Genomic DNA, 23,573 nt, shown 5'->3' with positions numbered 1-23,573 from the left:
AGACAGTAGGACAAGATGGAGACAGTAGGACAAGATGGAGACAGTAGGACAAGATGGAGACAGTAGGACAAGATGGAGACAGTAGGGCAAGATGGAGACAGTAGGACAAGATGGAGACAGTAGGACAAGATGGAGACAGTAGGACAAGATGGGGACAGTAGGACAAGATGGAGACAGTAGGGCAAGATGGAGACAGTAGGGCAAGATGGAGACAGTAGGGCAAGATGGAGACAGTAGGACAAGATGGAAAGATCAGAGTAAGATGGTGACATAATGATGAGATGGCAACAATAAGACAAGATAGAGAAATCAGGGAATGATGCGGGGGTGGGACATGGTGAAGACAGTAGTGCAAGTTGGTTATAGGGGGGCAAAAGTAAGATAACAGGTCAGGATGAAGACAGTGACACTTTTTTTCTTGTTGCCCAACGTGGTGCAGTAAAGTTATTAGGTCTGTACCGTCTGGAAAGTGTGTTTAATGTGATCCCTTTAAAACCAGACAAATAATAATCCCAGTGCTGTAACCGGGCAGTATCCGGCATACATTGTGCCTGGTTATTTTCCCTTTCCTCACCATATCACCTAGCCCCAGAACCCCCAATATGTCGACTTGAACCTTGAACCCCCAGATCCCAGCGCCGCCCATCAGACTTGGGGCCCTTGCGTCTCAGCGGGACGGTCCCAGGCCGGAGACCCCTCCCTAACAACGACCCCACAATGGTTTTTCATGGCAGCCGGTGAGGCTCACGAGTACAGGCAGATTATGAAGGTTTAACCACAAACTATTTAATATCCCCTCGTGGATCTGGTTTATATTTGTTTAGCTGCTGCGAGCGATCTGGTTAATTATCTTTGTGACTGTTGGGGTAACTAGTGGGAGAGCAGCTGTGCGCTAGTTATTCCTTCCCCCCCGACCCCGGCTAATGGTTAATGACACGCACCTGCATTCATTAACACAGAGCGTAGCCTGGGGGCCCCCACTTGTGCTCTTGTTTTATTGGGGAGGTGGATGTGGCTAAATATAGCTAATGCTTTTGCCAGAGATCCCATATCCTGTAGCCCTGGATCATGTATGGTTTAAACCGCGGGTAACCCCCCGAACCTGGGAGTAGAGGGAGAGACTGGAAAACCTGATAGATGCACCCTCAGGGGTCCCACTGGGAAATAAACCACTACACCTTTATATAGGAGAACATGTAATGAACTGCCAGGCTGACTAGTGTACACTTACTAAACCACAGTCTCCCCCAGTCTAAACCACAATCTCTCATGGGCTGATGGTATCTAAATAGGTCCCTGACCCAGGGGTCCTCTGTGGCCCCCCGAAGTCCTCTAGGGTAAGGCCTAGGGTTGTAGGGAAGGGTGCTCCAAAACCACAGAAAAAGCACAGCTATAATGATAGGGTTATGGTGAAGGTTTAGGGTTATGGTGAAGGGTTAGGGTTATGGTGAAGGTTTAGGGTTATGGTGAAGGTTTAGGGTTATGGTGAAGGGTTAGGGTTATGATGAAGGGCTAGGATTATGGTGAAAGGGTTAGGGTTATGGTGAAGGGTTAGGGTTATGGTGAAGGGTTAGGGTTATGGTGAAGGGTTAGGGTTTTACTGAAGGGTTAGGGTTATAGTGAAGGGTTATGGTTATGGTGAAGGGTTAGGGTTATGGTGAAGGGTTAGGGTTTTGCTGAAGGGTTAGGGTTATGGTGAAGGGTTAGGGTTATGGTGAAGGGTTAGGGTTATGGTGAAGGGTTAGGGTTTTACTGAAGGGTTAGGGTTATAGTGAAGGGTTATGGTTATGGTGAAGGGTTAGGGTTATGGTGAAGGGTTAGGGTTTTGCTGAAGGGTTAGGGTTATGGTGAAGGGTTAGGGTTATGGTGAAGGGCTAGGGTTATGGTGAAGGGTTAGGGTTTTGCTGAAGGGTTAGGGTTATGGTGAAGGGTTAGGGTTATGGTGAAGGGTTAGGGTTATGGTGAAGGGTTAGGGTTTTGCTGAAGGGTTAGGGTTATGGTGAAGGGTTAGGGTTATGGTGAAGGGCTAGGGTTATGGTGAAGGGTTAGGGTTTTGCTGAAGGGTTAGGGTTATGGTGAAGGGTTAGGGTTATGGTGAAGGGTTAGGGTTATGGTGAAGGGCTAGGGTTATGGTGAAGGGTTAGGGTTTTGCTGAAGGGTTATGGTTATGGTGAAGGGTTAGGGTTATGGTGAAGGGTTATGGTTATGGTGAAGGGTTAGGGTTATGGTGAAGGGTTAGGGTTATGGTGAAGGGTTAGGGTTATGGTGAAGGGCTAGGGTTATGGTGAAGGGTTAGGGTTTTGCTGAAGGGTTAGGCTTATGGTGAAGGGTTAGGGTTATGGTGAAGGGTTAGGGTTATGGTGAAGGGTTAGGGTTATGTTGAAGGGTTAGGGTTATGGTGAAGGGTTAGGGTTATGGTGAAGGTTTAGGGTTAGGGTTATGGTGAAGGGTTAGGGTTATGTTGAAGGGTTAGGGTTATGGTGAAGGGTTAGGGTTATGGTGAAGGTTTAGGGTTAGGGTTATGGTGAAGGGTTAGGGTTATGGTGAAGGGTTAGGGTTATGGTGAAGGGTTAGGGTTATGATGAAGGGCTAGGGTTATGTTGAAGGGTTAGGGTTATGGTGAAGGGTTAGGGTTATGGTGAAGGGTTAGGGTTATGGTGAAGGTTTAGTGCTAGGGTTATGCTGAAGGGTTAGGGTTATGGTGAAGGGTTAGGGTTATGGTGAAGGTTTAGGGTTAGGGTTATGGTGAAGGGTTAGGGTTATGTTGAAGGGTTAGGGTTATGGTGAAGGGTTAGGGTTATGCTGAAGGGTTAGGGTTATGGTGAAGGGTTAGGGTTATGCTGAAGGGTTAGGGTTATGGTGAAGGTTTAGGGTTAGGGTTATGGTGAAGGGTTAGGGTTATGGTGAAGGGTTAGGGTTATGGTGAAGGGTTAGGGTTATGGTGAAGGGTTAGGGTTATGGTGAAGGTTTAGGGTTAGGGTTATGGTGAAGGGTTATGAACAGGTGTTTCTTATGTGTATTCTCCTTTCAAGACTCAGATTAGAAAAGCCAATAGAGACAATCTGCCCCAAAGTATCGTAAGAATTCTAGGAAAGGGGTGTGGTCAGTGTTGAAGTCTTTGCAGCAGTGCCATTTTCCAAAGAGGTCCCTCTGTTGTTCCTTTTCATTGCACGCTCCCCCTAGTGGCAGAATGCAGAATCCACAAATATGTGTCAGTATTTAAAAGTAATATCAGGCTGAAATATATAAAGATAACTGAAAAAAAATCAGTTAACCCCTCTTCTGCCACAAATACCATAATCCACTTGTAGACAAGAACCTTACTTGTAGACATTAAGTTTTAGGTTCAAAGTGTATTCAATGGGGGTTGCTAGGCAACATACAGCTCACATAGCAGCCACAGTGGCCAGCAGCCAAGAGGTTAATAGGACACGGAAGATTAGGAAGAGAATGAAACAAGGTGCCTTTGATGCGTTTATTAGCCATAGAAGCCAAGGCTTTGCCCTGTGTCTCTTTATAGCTGAATGAGGGAGCTGCCAGAGCGCTTCACTGTTTCCAGTTACAGCTGCTTTCCATTGTTATTGCGCACAAAATGGCTCTTTATTGCCCGACTGGTGTTGCCTTCTGCAGTTAAATACGTCTAAGTACGGAAAGTTTATCCTGCAATCAATCATTTTCTTCCCTGGGCCGGGATAGGCGAGCGGTGCCAAAACCCATTCCCTGAGACTCTGGAAAAGTCCTTCCAACATGACATCATGTGCCTGACCGCAACGTTGGGGATTTAAAGGGACAGCAACGTGGAAACTATGCGGCGAGACCTTTGTCATCACACTTCATTTTCACATTACGAGCCCTGTGTCTGCCTACTGCGCCCCACCCTGTAGCACCCACCATAGACGGAAAATAAGAATAAGGTTGCTAGGATTTTGTTCATCTGGTTGCTAGGATCTGGTTTACCTTAGCAACCAGGCAGTGGTTTGAAAGAGAGTCTGGAAAATGAATAGAAAGATAAGAAATAAAAATGTTGTTGTGTGAGAAGGGTGGTATAGAACTTGTAAGGAGTGGTAGGGGGGTAGGAGGATTAGGGTTATGGTGAACGGTTAGGGTTAGGGTTATGGTTATGGTTAGGGTTATGGTGAAGGGTTAGGGTTTTGGTGAAGGGTTAGGGTTATGGTGAAGGGTTAAGGTTATAGTGAAGGGTTAGGGTTATGGTAAAGGATTAGGGTTATGCTGAAGGGTTAGGGTTATGGTGAAGGGTTAGGGTTATGGTAAAGGATTAGGGTTATGGTGAAGGGTTAGGGTTATGGTGAAGGGTTTGGGTTATGGTGAAGGGTTAGGGTTATCTTGAAGCATTAGGGTTATGGTGAAGGGATACGGTTAGGGTTATGGTGAAGGGTTAGGGTTTTGGTGAAGGGTTAGGGTTATGGTGAAGGGTTAAGGTTATAGTAAAGGGTTAGGGTTATGGTAAAGGATTAGGGTTATGGTGAAGGGTTAGGGTTATGGTGAAGGGTTAGGGTTATGGTAAAGGATTAGGGTTATGGTGAAGGGTTAGGGTTTTGGTGAAGGGTTAGGGTTATCTTGAAGCATTAGGGTTATGGTGAAGGGTTAGGGTTTTGGTGAAGGGTTAGGGTTATCTTGAAGCATTAGGGTTATGGTGAAGGGTTAGGGTTATCTTGAAGCATTAGGGTTATGGTGAAGGGATACGGTTAGGGTTATGGTGAAGGGTTAGGGTTTTGGTGAAGGGTTAGGGTTATGGTGAAGGGTTAAGGTTATAGTAAAGGGTTAGGGTTATGGTAAAGGATTAGGGTTATGGTAAAGGATTAGGGTTATGGTGAAGGGTTAGGGTTTTGGTGAAGGGTTAGGGTTATCTTGAAGCATTAGGGTTATGGTGAAGGGTTATGGTTATGATGAAGGGTTATGGTTATGATGAAGGGTTAGGGTGAAGGGTTAGGTTATTATCTTTCCAAGGGCCGGTAGGGGTGCCCATTGCTCACACAGTCACACACAGTGTATAGATAAAGGCAAATAGGGGTATACAGTCAGCTGGAGATAATGAGAACAAGTCAGCGACCCCATCAGGGAATAGAGAATACAAAGCAAGAAAGAAATAATTGTTCAGCGATATGTATAAAGTAGTAATGGGCCTGTTATAGGGGGATCCGGGGGAGACCCCCCTCTGTTTCACATACAGACTCTATGTTACAAGTCTCCGTCCTACAGAATAAACCTGAGCAACTACTGGGACTGCCAAGAGTTAAATCTCATTATCAGCAGAACCTCAGTGTAATGGAACTGGCGTCCCTCCCAGCAACTCCCGGCCGCTACTCCGGGTTTATATGCATCTAGTTCCAGTTGTGCCGGATGGTATAAAGCAGATTATTGCCTGTACGGCCTGGGGTCAGCTCAGCCTGATTTCATCTTAATAAAGTTTTATATTGCATCATCAGCACATTTTTAATTTAAGGGCAACTAAACCTTTTCCGCCCCAGTCTGTGGTTATACAGTTATATTCCTCCCTCTATATCTCTCTGTATAAGGGAAAGGGATACGGAGAGGCTTTCTGTTCTGTTGATAGATTGGGAATTTAATATCCCCCCCCCCCCCCCACACCTGTGTCCGTCTGTCAGTCAGTCGATACTCATTGCATGTTAGTGATTAGATTCTAGTGCTGTCATTCTAACCAAGGCTTCCTCTCTGGGTTATCCGAGCCCCCAACCCACTCGCTGCTTGTGATCCTGACCTTGGGTGCATAAAGCAGGAACAGCCCAAGTGGGGACATTCCTTGGTATTAACACTGGGACTTCTGTACAGGGACACAAATGGCTAAGGTTACTTTAGGGACCTATGATAGGCCCCTAAAGTGGTCGATATAGTAGCAACAGGGGAATAATAGCCTCTGGGAAGGGACTGGGGCTGTGGGATAGCAGGTATAGTAGGGAGAGATGGTGCCTATAGTAGCAGTGGGGGGATAATAGCCTCTGGGAAGGGACTGGGGCTGTGGGATAGCAGGTATAGTAGGGAGAGATGGTGCCTATAGTAGCAGTGGGGGATAATAGCCTCTGGGAAGGGACTGGGGCTGTGGGATAGCAGGTATAGTAGGGAGAGATGGTGCCTATAGTAGCAGTGGGGGGATAATAGCCTCTGGGAAGGGACTGGGGCTGGGGATAGCAGGTATAGTAGGGAGAGATGGTGCCTATAGTAGCAGTGGGGGGATAATAGCCTCTGGGAAGGGACTGGGGCTGTGGGATAGCAGGTATAGTAGGGAGAGATGGTGCCTATAGTAGCAGTGGGGGGATAATAGCCTCTGGGAAGGGACTGGGGCTGTGGGATAGCAGGTATAGTAGGGAGAGATGGTGCCTATAGTAGCAGTGGGGGATAATAGCCTCTGAGAAGGACTGGGCTGTGGGATAGCAGGTATAGTAGGGAGAGATGGTGCCTATAGTAGCAACAGGGGGATAATAGCCTCTGAGAAGGGACTGGGGCTGTGGGATAGCAGGTATAGTAGGGAGAGATGGTGCCTATAGTAGCAGTGGGGGGATAATAGCCTCTGGGAAGGGACTGGGGCTGTGGGATAGCAGGTATAGTAGGGAGAGATGGTGCCTATAGTAGCAGTGGGGGATAATAGCCTCTGGGAAGGGACTGGGGCTGTGGGATAGCAGGTATAGTAGGGAGAGATGGTGCCTATAGTAGCAGTGGGGGGATAATAGCCTCTGGGAAGGGACTGGGGCTGTGGGATAGCAGGTATAGTAGGGAGAGATGGTGCCTATAGTAGCAGTGGGGGGATAATAGCCTCTGGGAAGGGACTGGGGCTGTGGGATAGCAGGTATAGTAGGGAGAGATGGTGCCTATAGTAGCAGTGGGGGATAATAGCCTCTGGGAAGGGACTGGGGCTGTGGGATAGCAGGTATAGTAGGGAGAGATGGTGCCTATAGTAGCAGTGGGGGGATAATAGCCTCTGGGAAGGGACTGGGGCTGTGGGATAGCAGGTATAGTAGGGAGAGATGGTGCCTATAGTAGCAGTGGGGGGATAATAGCCTCTGGGAAGGGACTGGGGCTGTGGGATAGCAGGTATAGTAGGGAGAGATGGTGCCTATAGTAGCAGTGGGGGGATAATAGCCTCTGGGAAGGGACTGGGGCTGTGGGATAGCAGGTATAGTAGGGAGAGATGGTGCCTATAGTAGCAGTGGGGTTATAAGGCTGAAGTGATAGAATAGTTGCTGATAGGCAGTTGGTTTCTGGATTTTACCCCCAACACCTTCAAGACAAAGAGGGATTATTGGTTTGGGGAACCCTCTTGCTTCCTGCCAGGCTGTCAGTAGGTAAACCAATGGGCTGCTAATGAGCGCTGTGCCCCCTCCTGCTCTCGCTATGGAGTCTCCCCCAGAAGCCACAATGAGGGGTCTGACTTCCAGTTCTGATTAGCGGCTCCCCAGTCGGCATTCGCTCTCTCCAGCCCTGACATTTAGGATGATTTCATGAAGTCCTTTCTAACCATAGACTGGGGCATTTCCTATTGGTTCCCGGCAGAAAATAATACCGTTCTTTATCAGAACCATCAGAGGTTCTGGCTGGGTCGTTTCCAGACGCACATTTCTGATTGGCCCCTGGCCTTGCCCCTACCTGGGGCCGCTCCCCGGGGGATTATACTAATAGGAATGTGGGCAAGAGTTCACGGTAGGAGGCAGGAACTCTCCGGGTCCAGAGACCACTTCCCATCTGGTTCTGGGCTGATTATGGGCTATTATACAGAAAAATGTAGTGTTGGATTTTTCACAGTGACTCATGGAGGAATGTTAGTCTCTGGCTAACCCCCCCCCCACCTTTAGCCGGCGGTTTAACTGTTCCCATGTATAACGGGTCGTGGTTTCCCCGGCACACGTGGTCGGGTTCAATGGGCCCAGTTGTATCAGAACCTCCCCATGAGTAACCCATGAGTAACTCTGACTCTCTGTTCTTCTCGCTATTTTTCCCATGGTCCGACCCGACCCCCCCCAATAAGTCAGTTCTGTTTATTCTGTTTTGGGGTTGAGATTCTGCTGACGGTGAAACCCGAGTCCGGGAGATTCTGGGCAAATCATTAACTTCGTCAGGAAGCCCATTAGGCCTGGTTTCTGAGGTCAGCCATAAAGCGAGGGTCCAGCGGGTTTTGGAAGAGGTAATATTCCATGCAAACATATGAATTAGAGATATTGCTGGATACCCCCCCCCCCCCGACTGTTCCTGCCCCTCACTATAACTCAGGGGTCACTTCCTACATTGTTACTATGGTAACACCGGTCATGGGCCAGCAGGTACCATGTTGCCAACCATTTTTGCCCTCGGTCTTCTCACTTCTTTTACTTCACTGTATGACATTGTTATTTTAAAGGGGAACTAAAATCTGTTAAAGAGCCCCCCACAACACGGAAACCCCTAATATCCCTGTCCCTGTAATCTGTTCCTATCAAACAGTAGGAATAAATCCCATGTTTATAGGCTGAAATCCAGCTACAAAACTGTTCTTCTCTTTCTGCATCATTTGAAATCCTGGCAGGGGAGGAGGGACTAAAACACTGATGTTACAAATTGTAACAACTTCCCCACAGCTTACAGACAGCATGCAGGAACTACATAACCCACAATGCATTGCACCGGGATGTTCCTTTCCTTATTGACATCACGTGTGTAGCAGGGGATTGTGGGATTGGTAGGAGGCAGGCTGAGGGACAGGTTTCCCCTTTAATTTAAACACACTATATGAGAAACACTACATAGGAGTGTCAGTATCTGGCCAAGGCCCATAGAACAAGCAGTGAATATGTGGGGCAGATTAGGGAATCAGCTCAGATACTGCCCCCCCCCCCAGCTCAGCGACAGGGGCATCACTCCTCACCTTGTATCCCTGCCGAACCGCAAGTTGCCCCCCTGACCTGTTGGCAAGTAGGGGCCCCCGACAGAGACATTTTATCCCAGTGTCTTGCTGGAGCGCTTCCCACCCCGGCTGCCCAGGAATGCCTGGGAGATAGGGTTATGGGCCGGAACCCCAGCCAAGTCCATTCCCTACATACCAGGCCGTGCAAAGAGCTGAGTGATGAAAGTTGGGTGAGACCCCTGGACTGAGCGCAAGATAAAGGCCCCCAAGGAGATGCTCGGATTCTGACTTAACCCTTCAACTGCCAGGGAAAGCTGAACAACTTGAATTTTGAAAATTCTGTGACAGTTCAATAAAGTCTTAGAGCATGCTGGGAGTTGTAGTCCTGCTCTGTGCACTCCAAGCTCTTTCTTTCCTTTCTTTCTTTATTATGGGACCTTATTTTGCACTTTCATCTAGGTCTCACCCAACTTATATCATCCATTCCTATTGAGCTCTTCTTTTTCCGTCTCATCATTGTTGCTAAGGTCAGTGACCCTAGCGACCACCTAGCCATTCTCTCCCCATTGCGTAGTTTCCGCGTTTTTCTTTCCAGCGGCCGCGGCTCTGGGACGGGGACCCGGGGAACAGGATGTGTAAATACAAATAAAGCATAACGTGAATCTCCGACCCATAAACCCAATGGGGAGGGAAAGCTGAACAACTTGAATTTTGAAAATTCTGTCAATGAAGACTTAGAGCATGCTGGGAGTTGTAGTCCTGCTCTGTGCACTCCAAGCTCTTTCTTTCTTTTTTTTGAGACCTTATTTTGCGCTCTCGTCTAAGTCTCACCCAACTTTTATGATCCATTTTTAATTTTTTCCTATTGAGCTCTTCTTTGACTCATCATTGTTGCTAAGGTCAGTGACCCTAGCGACCACCTAGCCATTCTCTCCCCATTGCGTAGTTTCCGTGTTTTTCTTTGTGTGATCCCAGGGACCCAGGGAACAGGATGTGTAAATACAAATAAAGCATAGAGTAAATCTCCGGCCCATAAACCCAATGGGGAGACTAAAGGGAAAAATGAATGGTTTGATTTCCCAGCGCCCGACTAACGTGCCACCCACTCACGCGCCGAGCCCCCGGGCAATATCTGCAGCAAGTGGAATAAAGCAGATTCCTCTCCCAGACACTGGGTTTCTCACATGTAGATCTGTGGCACCTCCTAGTGGCGAATAAATATACTACATGTGCAAAATGTGTTTATTCTGTACTGTATTTATCATTCCCATGTTCTCTGTAATAATAAAACAGTACCTGTACTTGATCCCAACTAAGATATAATTACCCCTTATTGGGGCAGAACAGTCCTATTGGGTTTATTTCATGGTTAAATGATTCCCTTCTCTCTGTAATAATAAAACAGTACCTGTACTTGATCCCAACTAAGATATAATTACCCCTTATTGGGGCAGAACAGCCCTATTGGGTTTATTTAATGGTTAAATGATTCCCTTTTCTCTGTAATAATAAAACAGTACCTGTACTTGATCCCAACTAAGATATAATTACCCCTTATTGGGGCAGAACAGTCCTATTGGGTTTATTTCATGGTTAAATGATTCCCTTTTCTCTGTAATAATAAAACAGTACCTGTACTTGATCCCAACTAAGATATAATTACCCCTTATTGGGGCAGAACAGCCCTATTGGGTTTATTTAATGGTTAAATGATTCCCTTTTCTCTGTAATAATAAAACAGTACCTGTACTTGATCCCAACTAAGATATAATTACCCCTTATTGGGGCAGAACAGCCCTATTGGGTTTATTTAATGGTTAAATGATTCCCTTTTCTCTGTAATCCACCCATCTCTCTCTCTATCTCTATGTATCCGCCCATCTCTCTCTCTATCTCTATGTATCCGCTCATCTCTCTCTATCTCTATGTATCCGCCCATCCCTCTCTCTATCTCTATGTATCCGCCCATCTCTCTCTCTGTCTCTATGTATCCGCCCATCTCTCTCTCTATCTCTATGTATCCGCCCATCTCTCTCTCTATCTCTATGTATCCGCCCATCTCTCTCTCTATCTCTATGTATCCGCCCATCTCTCTCTCTATCTCTATGTATCCGCCCATCTCTCTCTCTATCTCTATGTATCCGCCCATCTCTCTCTCTATCTCTATGTATCCGCCCATCTCTCTCTCTATCTCTATGTATCCGCCCATCTCTCTCTATCTCTATGTATCCGCCCATCTCTCTCTATCTCTCTGACTTTCCGAATGAGCTCCATTTGCATTCGTGGGCGGGATATGCGGGAATGCTCTGGCTGCCAGTTGGTTGAGCTGTGAATACATTCTAGGGATCTGATTGGACGAGCAATGTAAACACTCTAATGCCCTGATTGGCTAAAGGTTGTTCCAGGGCTGTCGATGTTCAGATGCTGAGACCCTTGGAAGGTTCCTATGCAGCCCTGAGAGATGCCCGGGCTTTGGGCGAGTATTGGTGCAATATTACATTATTATGGGATTTTATTCCCAGTCTCTTGGATTTGGCTTCTTCCCAGGTTACGAAATATTCCAGTGAAACCTTAGAGTGCGGCTTGGAAAATTCAATTTACCCCAATTGTGCACTTACCTTCCAGCATTCTGTATAACAGAGCATTCTGTCACAGTGGTACAGATCCTATCTGATCCCCCCATTGTAAGCAGCAGTCCTGCCCTGCTTTATGGCTGAGATTCTAGCTATCTGTATAACAGAGCATTCTGTCACAGTGGCACAGATCCTATCTGATCCCCCCATTGTAAGCAGCAGTCCTGCCCTGCTTTATGGCTGAGATTCTAGCTATCTGTATAACAGAGCATTCTGTCACAGTGGCACAGATCCTATCTGATCCCCCCCATTGTAAGCAGCAGTCCTGCCCTGCTTTATGGCTGAGATTCTAGCTATCTGTATAACAGAGCATTCTGTCACAGTGGCACAGATCCTATCTGATCCCCCCATTGTAAGCAGCAGTCCTGCCCTGCTTTATGGCTGAGATTCTAGCTATCTGTATAACAGAGCATTCTGTCACAGTGGCACAGATCCTATCTGATCCCCCCATTGTAAGCAGCAGTCCTGCCCTGCTTATGGCTGAGATTCTAGCTATCTGTATAACAGAGCATTCTGTCACAGTGGCACAGATCCTATCTGATCCCCCCATTGTAAGCAGCAGTCCTGCCCTGCTTTATGGCTGAGATTCTAGCTATCTGTATAACAGAGCATTCTGTCACAGTGGCACAGATCCTATCTGGTCCCCCCCATTGTAAGCAGCAGTCCTGCCCTGCTTTATGGCTGAGATTCTAGCTATCTGTATAACAGAGCATTCTGTCACAGTGGCACAGATCCTATCTGATCCCCCCATTGTAAGCAGCAGTCCTGCCCTGCTTTATGGCTGAGATTCTAGCTATCTGTATAACAGAGCATTCTGTCACAGTGGCACAGATCCTATCTGATCCCCCCATTGTAAGCAGCAGTCCTGCCCCGCTTTATGGCTGAGATTCTAGCTATCTGTATAACAGAGCATTCTGTCACAGTGGCACAGATCCTATCTGATCCCCCCCCATTGTAAGCAGCAGTCCTGTCCTGCTTTATGGCTGAGATTCTAGCTATCTGTATAACAGAGCATTCTGTCACAGTGGCACAGATCCTATCTGATCCCCCCATTGTAAGCAGCAGTCCTGCCCTGCTTTATGGCTGAGATTCTAGCTATCTGTATAACAGAGCATTCTGTCACAGTGGCACAGATCCTATCTGATCCCCCCATTGTAAGCAGCAGTCCTGCCCCGCTTTATGGCTGAGATTCTAGCTATCTGTATAACAGAGCATTCTGTCACAGTGGCACAGATCCTATCTGATCCCCCCCCATTGTAAGCAGCAGTCCTGTCCTGCTTTATGGCTGAGATTCTAGCTATCTGTATAACAGAGCATTCTGTCACAGTGGCACAGATCCTATCTGATCCCCCCATTGTAAGCAGCAGTCCTGCCCTGCTTTATGGCTGAGATTGTGTGTAAAGGACAATAATGAGACGGACACAGATTCCAAGCAAAAGTATATTTTATATATTGATGTTATCACTGACGAAGCCATACAATAAATTGCAAGGAATGAGACATCTGTACAAACAGGAAGTGGAAGCCGGGGGGGGAGGCAGAATAATAACGCACCATATATTTATACAAGTGATAACATTAACAGCACATGGATACAAAATATAAAGTATATTTCCATCTATATAAATACAGAGAGGGGGTTTCTCTTTCACTTTTTTTATTCGTTTTTTATTTCATTTTTTTTTATAATTTTTTTACATTTTTTCATTACTGATTGCGGATGATACGCGGTGACGCAAAAAAAATATATTGAAATAAGCGTGGGGGGGGGGGAAACCCTTGCGGATTCCGGGAACGGGACGTGGGGGAATGAAATCGCGGTGGCACCGAACGTCTTTGCTGCGCGGTTGGGCGAATAGGAGTCATGTGACCATTTCAGCCCTCGACGTTGGAGCTAAATGCCCCCTTGGATATCAGTCAAGTTAAGTTAAGATGCTGGGAGTTGTAGTTCAGCAACATCTGGTGGGGCTCTTATGGCTGTAGGGGGCGACGTCTGCATTAAAGGCCACTTTGGATTCTATTTTATTAACACTGCAGACTGGGTGAATCTAAATGGCATGGAGATCCTTGGCACTCTATTAGGAACTACATCTCCCAGAATCCTCAGCCAGAGGCTTACTTGTCAAGGTCAACTCTGATTGGTCGGGAAGTGGAAGGGCCTGTTCTGTGCCGTGATCCATTGTTACAGTACATCTCCGCTGCCAGGGATTTGTGGGTAAATGTAATTAAAGGCCACAATTGTTTTTTTATTGCACATTTCAAATAAAATATGGGGGCAAAGAAACACCAGTAGGGAAAGCTCTCCCTAATAATAGCCCCCCCTGGCAAATGAATCCAAGCTGCTCTCCAATGACATCCATTGATTTAATCCTCCTTACTTCCTGCTTTTGGGATGCTCTCCTCCCTTTGTTCAAGCAGGGGGCGTGGCCTGTGCCAGATACATAGGGTAATAGGGGGATTTGTGTATCGATTACTGAAATTAATGCAATTGGAATAATCACAAATGAATCAGAGTCTTTCTTCTGGGACCAAGTGTCACTCCCCCCACTGCCAATATGACCATGGGGAGGAGAGCAGCCATTGGAGAATCAGAGCTCTGCTCCCAGGAACTTGGGGGGTTCCATAGGCCATTGGCCCCAGGTTCAAAACCAAGCAGACTTAACCATTAGTTAGCTTTACAGTCCAATGTGATTGAGCAACGCTGCCCCTTGCACAAAGAGCTTACAATCTAATATGTGATACCTGAGACAGCTTGCTGATTGGTTGTTCAAAGTAGCACACAGTTCTTGGGGTTACCTGGTAAATAGATACAACGCTAGCCAACCAGGTGTCTCCGGCCAGCCCTAAACACCCGGAGTTCTTGGCCATTAATCATTACATCTGATATGGCTAAATGGCTACTAACTTTGGCTACTAACCTTGCATTGCAATGAGGCACTTCTATCGGAGCATTTGGGTAGGTCTGTAGGTCTAACAAGCAGTTTGTATAGAGATTCCCAAGTGCTTTATGTACAGTCCGCAGGGAAAGCGCCCTATTGGTTCCTATGGCTATTGGCCGGTGCAGGCTATTGGCCGGTGCAGAAAGGTGTCGTCGGAAGCAATTAACTACTTAAGGCAAAAGCTTATTTAACTGGCTAACCTTTAGGGGTTCAAACACCACTCCGAGTATCTCACAGGGGATGCTGGGAGTTGTCATTGAAAAGGAAGGAAGCAGGTTGGGAGTTCCCAGGATTAGCCAGCAGGTGGCGCGCTTACACGTGACTCTTTCTACCCCCTCCCCTCATCCTTCCATGTAGCTGTGAGTGTGCGCACACACGCGTGTGAATATCTCAAATGCTCAAAGCCAAACACACAAAGTAAGCAGAACACGTGACCCGCCATTATCGCTCCATTTACCCAGAAGCCCAGGCTGGACGGGCGAATTCATTGGCTGGCATTCAGCAGTCTGCAGTGAGGGGGGGTCCCACTGGGCCCTAAACCTTATAGGGGCCCACGGAATAGCAGTTCTACACAGTGGGGCTGAGTGTTATATGGAGAGAGGGGCAGTGTGTATAGTAAGGCAAGAGTGTGTAGTAATGCAATATCGGGGTGCTTGTACCCCAAGCAAGGGCAGCATTTCATTGGTTAAGATGGATAATCAGACTGCTAAGGGGGAGGATTTACTTAATGCTGAATTAACAGCTATTCTGGGGTTAAAAACAAGGGGGACCCCTAGAGAGCTACTAAGTGCCCAGTGGGGGTAAGTGGTGTAAATAGGTGTTTTACTATCAGGAGTAGTGTGTGGGTGTTGTTTGTATGTATGTATAAGGAACTTCTATAATCTACAGAATGTTCCGTATGTATATGTATGGGGAGCCTCCATGGGATACAGAATGTTCCATATGTTCAAGGAGCCTCCATGGGATACAGAATGTTCTGTATGTATATGTATGGGGAGCCTCCATGGGATACAGAATGTTCCGTATGTACAAGGAGTCTCCATGGGATACAGAATGTTCCGTATGTACAAGGAGTCTCCATGGGATACAGAATGTTCCATATGTATATGTATGGGGAGCCTCCATGGGATACAGAATGTTCCGTATGTACAAGGAGTCTCCATGGGATACAGAATGTTCCGTATGTATATGTATGGGGAGCCTCCATGAGATACAGAATGTTCCGTATGTATATGTATGGGGAGCCTCCATGGGATACAGAATGTTCCATATGTACAAGGAGTCTCCATGGGATACAGAATGTTCCATATGTACAAGGAGTCTCCATGGGATACAGAATGTTCCGTATGTATATGTATGGGGAGCCTCCATGGGATACAGAATGTTCCATATGTACAAGGAGTCTCCATGGGATACAGAATGTTCCGTATGTATATGTATGGGGAGCCTCCATGGGATACAGAATGTTCCGTATGTATATGTATGGGGAGTCTCCATGGGATACAGAATGTTCCATGTGTATATGTATGGGGATCCCCCATGGGGTACAGAATGGGGGTACAAGAGGCCTCTCTGGCTGGGACAGTGGCTGTGACAATAACCTTAGTAGGGATACCAAGTACATTTATATTGCAGTCTCTAGTGTGAACAGTCCCATTGGGAACAGTGTTACAGGATTTGACACGAAGCCCACGTGCAACAGTGCAAATCACCCCCTAAATGCCACTTTCAGATGTTTGGATCCCACAACCCCAGTCGGGAGTGCAATGAACAGCCTCAGCTCCCAGCATTCCTAGCCAGAAACACCAATTGGCTGCTGCTTTGCATAGAAACATCTAAGGCTCCTCCCTTAGCGGCATGAACTAGTTCAACTCCCGATGCCGCAATGAGCCCGGGGCTGCTACATATACTCCATCCTTTCCTTTCCGTATCACATGAATCCAGCTCTCCTGGCAACATTGCAGGATTTCCAACACACCTTGCTCTATGCTACCAGACACACCAGCCCAACATTTCCATCGGCAGCCGGAGGGCCTACCTATCGGGTCCCATATTGCCCCGTGCTATAGCCCAAAGCTCTAGGAGACACACCATTGTAAAAGTAACATCATCACCCGGCCATGAAACCAGTAAGGCACTCGCAAAGGATTATGGGAAGTCCCAAGAATCCCTGGGTGGATTCATCTAATGCCCAAGAGGAAGGGGAGCAATGGGCTATGGCAGAGTAGTCATAATAACACCCCCAGAAATGTTTGGTATCTTCCTGGTATACAAACACTACACACACTCACACACCTTCCTAAATGTTCCGCCCCTTCTCCTTCTCACTTGCTCAGACCTTCTATAGACATAGGGAGAGGCTATAGCCACGATTTCCTAATATATGCAAAAGCATGGGCCTATAGGATCATACATGTCGGGGGTAGTTTTAGGCTAGGTTGGGGGGCCCAGCACCATAGGGATTGAGCATCCTAAATTTTTGTCATTTTGCATCTCCACCCAGTTGGTGGCTCCAACATTCCTACATGGCCAAGGGCCCCCGTCTGCAGTAGATTGGCCACCATGACAAATCCTGCACCCCGAGGGGAATCAGTAGTATAATACTGTAACCAGGGTCCAACTTGGCCTCTTGGAATACAGGAGATCTCCCATTGGACCTCAGGCCTTGGTGGGCCCCATTATCAGCACTGATTGGTGTATCTGTTCTATCAAATGGCGCATAGAGTTGGCCCTAGATTTCCCATGTGCCCTAGAAGGGCTTCCCCATCCGTACAGCAGGGGATGGTGGGAAGTGTAGTTTAGCAATAGGTAGTAAGCCTCCACTCTAGTAGCACAGCGGGCTTATGGGTATTCAGCTTGCAAAGATACAAAATAGCAAGACAGTATACAGTGTAACCTTACACCTGATTGGCCCTTACTCTCCTTATGGGTGAAGGTGGAGGACAATGGGGCAGTATTTAACCCTTGGTTGTCGTTGAGCATCCCCTACAAGCCCAGGTACTGGGAGCTGTAGTTCTACGGTGGTTGAGAAGCTTGGGATCCCGTTTCAACGACACAAATGGCACCAACCAGCGCCCAATTAAATCTGGTGGGACCTGAGGAGATCTGGTGCAACTTGACCCCCCCCCCCCTTGATCATCAACAAACCAAAGCTCATTCAAGTGAATCGCATTACAGCTGCTAAAGGCACGTGCAAAACCGGGGCAGCATGCAAACCGTGACTTACTGCCCCCACCGAAGGGCTTGAGCAAAGCCATTGGCTGTTGCAATACTCTCTCTGACCACTAGTTGTCACCCTCCAGCATGCAGTACTTCCGTCTGACCATTAGGGGCATAAATCATACAGCAGGCAGAGTGGGGGGTTTTCAATGCAAAATCAAAAATGATTCCTAAAAACACAGGGGTCGTTAATGAGCCAAACCAACCTTCCATTAACCACGACGGAAGAAAAATATATATATACTTTGTTTTTGATATAAAACAGAGCAGATAGCGAGCCGGATCTGTACATCCAACGCAGTGTATAAAAATCTTGCCTTCTAATAATATACTCTCCTAACGAGTCGTTATAAATCCTGTGTATGCTAGCCTTGTGTATGCACTTATATAGCTGTATATATATATGTGTGTAGGGTTTAGTAACAGCAAGATCTGTCAATCAAAATCAACACCTTATATACGTGGCGCCGCGGTCAGCTGATCCGGAAGCCAATGGGAATAAGGAATAGGTTGGTGCCTTCAATTCCTTCAGCGGAGGGGGGAGGGGTTTAGAATAATTAAAATTTCTTCTTTTGCGTCGTTTGTTTCCTTTAGATTTCATTGTTGTTTTGTTGTTTATCCGCTGGGTGGAGTAACGCCCCCTTCTCCCATAGTGTGGGTTCTCTCTTGTGTCTTCAAGAGTCCTTATTTAAGGAAAAAAGATGAATTTCGTGGGAGTTACTCATCTCTTCTGCAGGCCGATGACTCGGGACACAAAGTTGACGATGGCAGTGGCTGGTTGGTTTGGGTCAAGTTCGGCAAACAGGTGGCACATATTGTCTGTGGTGCTTCCTTGCTTTCTGGCCACAAAGCCAAAGAGTCTGAGGGGAAAAAGGACATTTGTGTCAATCCTGAGGGTCCAGCAAATGTGTCTCTAGTAACTAGAGAAGGTAGGTCGGGAGATGTAGGTGCTTGGACTTGTAAGGAGTTGGAGATAGTTGGAGTTAAACGTAATTGAAAGTCTGGAGTTAGTTAAGGTTGAAGGGTTGGGGATGGAGGTAGCTGGAGTTAGTTAAGGTTGAAGGGTTGGGGATGGAGGTAGCTGGAGCTAGGTTTGAAGGGTTGGGGATGGAGGTAGCTGGAGTTAGTTAAGGTTGAAGAGTTGGGGATGAAGGTAGCTGGAGTTAGTTAAGGTTGAAGGGTTGGGGATGGAGGTAGCTGGAGTTAGTTAAGGTTGAAGGGTTGGGGATGGAGGTAGCTGGAGTTAGTTAAGGTTGAAGGGTTGGGGATGGAGGTAGCTGGAGATAGTTAAGGTTGAAGGGTTGGGGATGGAGGTAGCTGGAGTTAGTTAAGGTTGAAGGGTTGGGGATGGAGGTAGCTGGAGTTAGTTAAGGTTGAAGGGTTGGGGATGGAGGTAGCTGGAGATAGTTAAGGTTGAAGGGTTGGGGATGGAGGTAGCTGGAGTTAGTTAAGGTTGAAGGGTTGGGGATGGAGGTAGCTGGACCTAGTTACGGTTGAAGGGTTGAGGATGGAGGTAGCTGGAGCTAGTTAAGGTTGAAGGGTTGGGGATGGAGGTAGCTGGAGTTAGTTAAGGTTGAAGGGTTGGGGATGGAGGTAGCTGGAGCTAGTTAAGGTTGAAGGGTTGGGGATGGAGGTAGCTGGAGTTAGTTAAGGTTGAAGGGTTGGGGATGGAGGTAGCTGGAGTTAGTTAAGGTTGAAGGGTTGGGGATGGAGGTAGCTGGAGTTAGTTAAGGTTGAAGGGTTGGGGATGGAGGTAGCAGGAGCTAGTTAAGGTTGAAGGGTTGGGGATGGAGGTAGCTGGAGTTAGTTAAGGTTGAAGGGTTGGGGATGGAGGTAGCTGGAGTTAGTTAAGGTTGAAGGGTTGGGGATGGAGGTAGCTGGACCTAGTTAAGGTTGATGGGTTGGGGATGGAGGTAGCTGGAGTTAGTTAAGGTTGAAGGGTTGGGGATGGAGGTAGCTGGACCTAGTTAAGGTTGAAGGGTTGGGGATGGAGGTAGCTGGACCTAGTTAAGGTTGAAGGGTTGGGGATGGAGGTAGCTGGAGTTAGTTAAGGTTGAAGGGTTGGGGATGGAGGTAGCTGGAGCTAGGTTTGAAGGGTTGGGGATGGAGGTAGCTGGAGTTAGTTAAGGTTGAAGAGTTGGGGATGAAGGTAGCTGGAGTTAGTTAAGGTTGAAGGGTTGGGGATGGAGGTAGCTGGAGTTAGTTAAGGTTGAAGGGTTGGGGATGGAGGTAGCTGGAGTTAGTTAAGGTTGAAGGGTTGGGGATGGAGGTAGCTGGAGATAGTTAAGGTTGAAGGGTTGGGGATGGAGGTAGCTGGAGTTAGTTAAGGTTGAAGGGTTGGGGATGGAGGTAGCTGGAGTTAGTTAAGGTTGAAGGGTTGGGGATGGAGGTAGCTGGAGATAGTTAAGGTTGAAGGGTTGGGGATGGAGGTAGCTGGAGTTAGTTAAGGTTGAAGGGTTGGGGATGGAGGTAGCTGGACCTAGTTACGGTTGAAGGGTTGAGGATGGAGGTAGCTGGAGCTAGTTAAGGTTGAAGGGTTGGGGATGGAGGTAGCTGGAGTTAGTTAAGGTTGAAGGGTTGGGGATGGAGGTAGCTGGAGCTAGTTAAGGTTGAAGGGTTGGGGATGGAGGTAGCTGGAGTTAGTTAAGGTTGAAGGGTTGGGGATGGAGGTAGCTGGAGTTAGTTAAGGTTGAAGGGTTGGGGATGAAGGTAGCTGGAGTTAGTTAAGGTTGAAGGGTTGGGGATGGAGGCAGCAGGAGCTAGTTAAGGTTGAAGGGTTGGGGATGGAGGTAGCTGGAGTTAGTTAAGGTTGAAGGGTTGGGGATGGAGGTAGCTGGAGTTAGTTAAGGTTGAAGGGTTGGGGATGGAGGTAGCTGGACCTAGTTAAGGTTGATGGGTTGGGGATGGAGGTAGCTGGAGTTAGTTAAGGTTGAAGGGTTGGGGATGGAGGTAGCTGGAGTTAGTTAAGGTTGAAGGGTTGGGGATGGAGGTAGCTGGAGTTAGTTAAGGTTGAAGGGTTGGGGATGGAGGTAGCTGGACCTAGTTAAGGTTGATGGGTTGGGGATGGAGGTAGCTGGAGTTAGTTAAGGTTGAAGGGTTGGGGATGGAGGTAGCTGGACCTAGTTAAGGTTGAAGGGTTGGGGATGGAGGTAGCTGGACCTAGTTAAGGTTGAAGGGTTGGGGATGGAGGTAGCTGGAGCTAGCTGGACGTTGTAAGGGTTGGAGGTGGCAGAAGCAGTTGACATTGGACAAAGCTGGAAGTAATTAGAGTAGAAGTAATTGGATTTGGTTAGAAGGTTGTTGAAGGAAGTTGGAAGTGGTTAGAGTTGGGAGATTGTTGGAGTTAGTTAGAATTGCATGGTGTTAGAGATGGAAGTTGTAAAGATGGAGGTAGAGTTGGAAGTTGTTAGGGTTGGAGGTTCTACAAATAGTTGGCATTGGAGAATGTTGAAAGTAATTAGAGTGGAGGTAATTGGATTTGGTTAGAATTGAAGCTTGTTGGAAGTGGTTAGATTGGAGGTTGTTGGAGTTAGTAAACATTTCATGGTGTTAGAGATGTAGATAGAGTTGGAAGTTGATGGTAGTTGGAAGTTGTTAGGATTGGAGGTTCTAGAAGTAGTTGGCATTAGAGAAAGTTGGAAGTGGAGGTAATTGGAGTTGGTTAGAATTGAAGATTGTTGGAGGTTGTTGGAGTTAGTTTGAATTGCATGGTGTTAGAGATGGAGGTAGTAAAGATGGAGGTAGTTAAGAGTTGGAAGTTGACAAAGATGGAGGTAGTTGGAAATACTTGAGTTTGAGGTCACTGGAGTTGGTTAGTTAGAAATATTTTGATTTAAAGGTAATTGGAAGTAGTTGGGAATTAGTAATTAGAGGCAGGTGTGGAACAGTGGCCAGCAACACGATGGGCAGCTCTGCACTTACAGAAGTAATTAATGTAAGTAAATTAAGTAAGTCATCTGGGCTAATGGGACTAATGGGGCTAATGGGACTAATGAAAACACTTTATGTTAACTTCCCCTTTAAACTCTGGAATGCTGGAGTCACAAGCCCAGGCCCCTGCCCCATTCAGATCCATTAGTAGAATCTATATCTGGAAGTTTAAGTGCAGGGAAATGAATTCCATCTCTGGAACAACTTCCTTCCCATGTTTAATGTCTGAGACCCTGTAACTCTCCGTGACCGCTGAACTTGCCCTTTAATAAAGCCGCTAAATATTCCCATTGCGCTCACTGGCACTAATCCCTTTGTTCTGGGGACCCTGATATAGAACTCTATTTAGTGTAGGGACTCTATTCTACATGGTCCTGGGCTGCTCTCTTTCCCATGGCCATGCTGTGCCCTTATATGATTGGCTGCCAGAGTCACTTACTTGGCTTGTGTCCCATCGGCCTTCATCCACCTGGGAAAGCAAAGGAGAATAGATGGGGTTAATGTGAGGTGCAGAGAGCCCTGATAGGCCGTACTTGGGTATACCCCTGAGTGGGGATAATACACCCCAGTTGTACCCTGGGAGGGAATAACACACCCCAGTTGTACCCTGGGAGGGAATAACACACCCCAGTTGTACCCTGGGAGGGAATAACACACCCCAGTTGTACCCTGGGAGGGAATAACACACCCCGGTTGTGCCCTGGGAGGGAATAACACACCCCAGTTGTACCCTGGGAGGGAATAACACACCCCAGTTGTACCCTGGGAGGGAATAACACACCCCAGTTGTACCCTGGGAGGGAATAACACACCCCGGTTGTGCCCTGGGAGGGAATAACACACCCCGGTTGTACCCTGAGAGGCAATAACACACCCTAGTTGTACCCTGGGAGGTAATAACACACCCCAGTTGTACCCTGGGAGGGAATAACACACCCCAGTTGTACCCTGGGAGGGAATAACACACCCCAGTTGTACCCTGGGAGGGAATAACACACCCCAGTTGTACCCTGGGAGGGAATAACACACCCCGGTTGTGCCCTGGGAGGGAATAACACACCCCAGTTGTACCCTGGGAGGGAATAACACACCCCGGTTGTACCCTGAGAGGCAATAACACACCCTAGTTGTACCCTGGGAGGGAATAACACACCCCGGTTGTGCCCTGAGAGGCAATAACACACCCCGGTTGCGCCCTGGGAGGGAATAACACACCCCGGTTGTGCCCTGAGAGGCAATAACACACCCCAGTTGTACCCTGGGAGGGAATAACACACCCCGGTTGCGCCCTGGGAGGGAATAACACACCCCGGTTGTGCCCTGGGAGGCAATAACACACCCTAGTTGTACCCTGGGAGGTAATAACACACCCCAGTTGTGCCCTGGGAGGCAATAACACACCCTAGTTGTACCCTGGGAGGGAATAACACACCCCGGTTGTGCCCTGAGAGGCAATAACACACCCCAGTTGTACCCTGGGAGGGAATAACACACCCCGGTTGCGCCCTGGGAGGGAATAACACACCCCAGTTGTGCCCTGGGAGGCAATAACACACCCCAGTTGTGCCCTGGGAGGCAATAACACACCCTAGTTGTACCCTGGGAGGTAATAACACACCCCAGTTGTACCCTGGGAGGTAATAACACACCCTAGTTGTACCCTGGGAGGTAATAACACACCCCAGTTGTACCCTGGGAGGTAATAACACACCCTAGTTGTACCCTGGGAGGTAATAACACACCCCAGTTGTGCCCTGGGAGGCAATAACACACCCTAGTTGTACCCTGGGAGGTAATAACACACCCCAGTTGTGCCCTGGGAGGCAATAACACACCCCGGTTGTACCCTGAGAGGCAATAACACATCCCAGTTGTACCCTGGGAGGTAATATCGCATTAATAAGCCCCAATGATTTAGGGATTTACTCACTTTCTCTCTTGCGGGTCCAGGTCGCAGAAGGTGACTGAGCTGAGCGGATAATGTCGTCTGAAAAATAATCT

General features: G+C 47.6%; 2 protein-coding genes across 7 annotated transcripts in view; one reads left to right on the top strand and one right to left on the bottom strand.

Annotated features, from left to right (window-relative positions):
• Positions 1 to 23,573, top strand: part of LOC116407773 — an 880,143-nt gene that overhangs the window by 44,897 nt on the left and 811,673 nt on the right. The window lies entirely within an intron of this gene.
• The window catches only part of tns1 (tensin 1), a 244,620-nt gene continuing 236,703 nt past the window's right edge, over positions 15,657 to 23,573 (bottom strand). For all 6 annotated transcript variants that reach the window (XM_031893769.1, XM_031893771.1, XM_031893772.1 and 3 more), the window contains 3 exons: positions 23,503 to 23,571; positions 22,012 to 22,041; positions 15,657 to 18,502 (listed from right to left, as the gene is read on the bottom strand). In XM_031893769.1, the coding sequence (XP_031749629.1) occupies positions 18,364 to 18,502; positions 22,012 to 22,041; positions 23,503 to 23,571 (238 nt within the window). In that variant the 3' untranslated portion in view covers positions 15,657 to 18,363. The remainder of the gene's footprint in view (positions 18,503 to 22,011; positions 22,042 to 23,502; positions 23,572 to 23,573) is intronic.

Source organism: Xenopus tropicalis, chromosome 9 (assembly GCF_000004195.4).
Source record: "Xenopus tropicalis strain Nigerian chromosome 9, UCB_Xtro_10.0, whole genome shotgun sequence".
Taxonomy (NCBI): domain Eukaryota; kingdom Metazoa; phylum Chordata; class Amphibia; order Anura; family Pipidae; genus Xenopus; species Xenopus tropicalis.
Note: the sequence above shows the minus strand (reverse complement) of the source record. Positions and strands in the feature narration are given on the sequence as shown.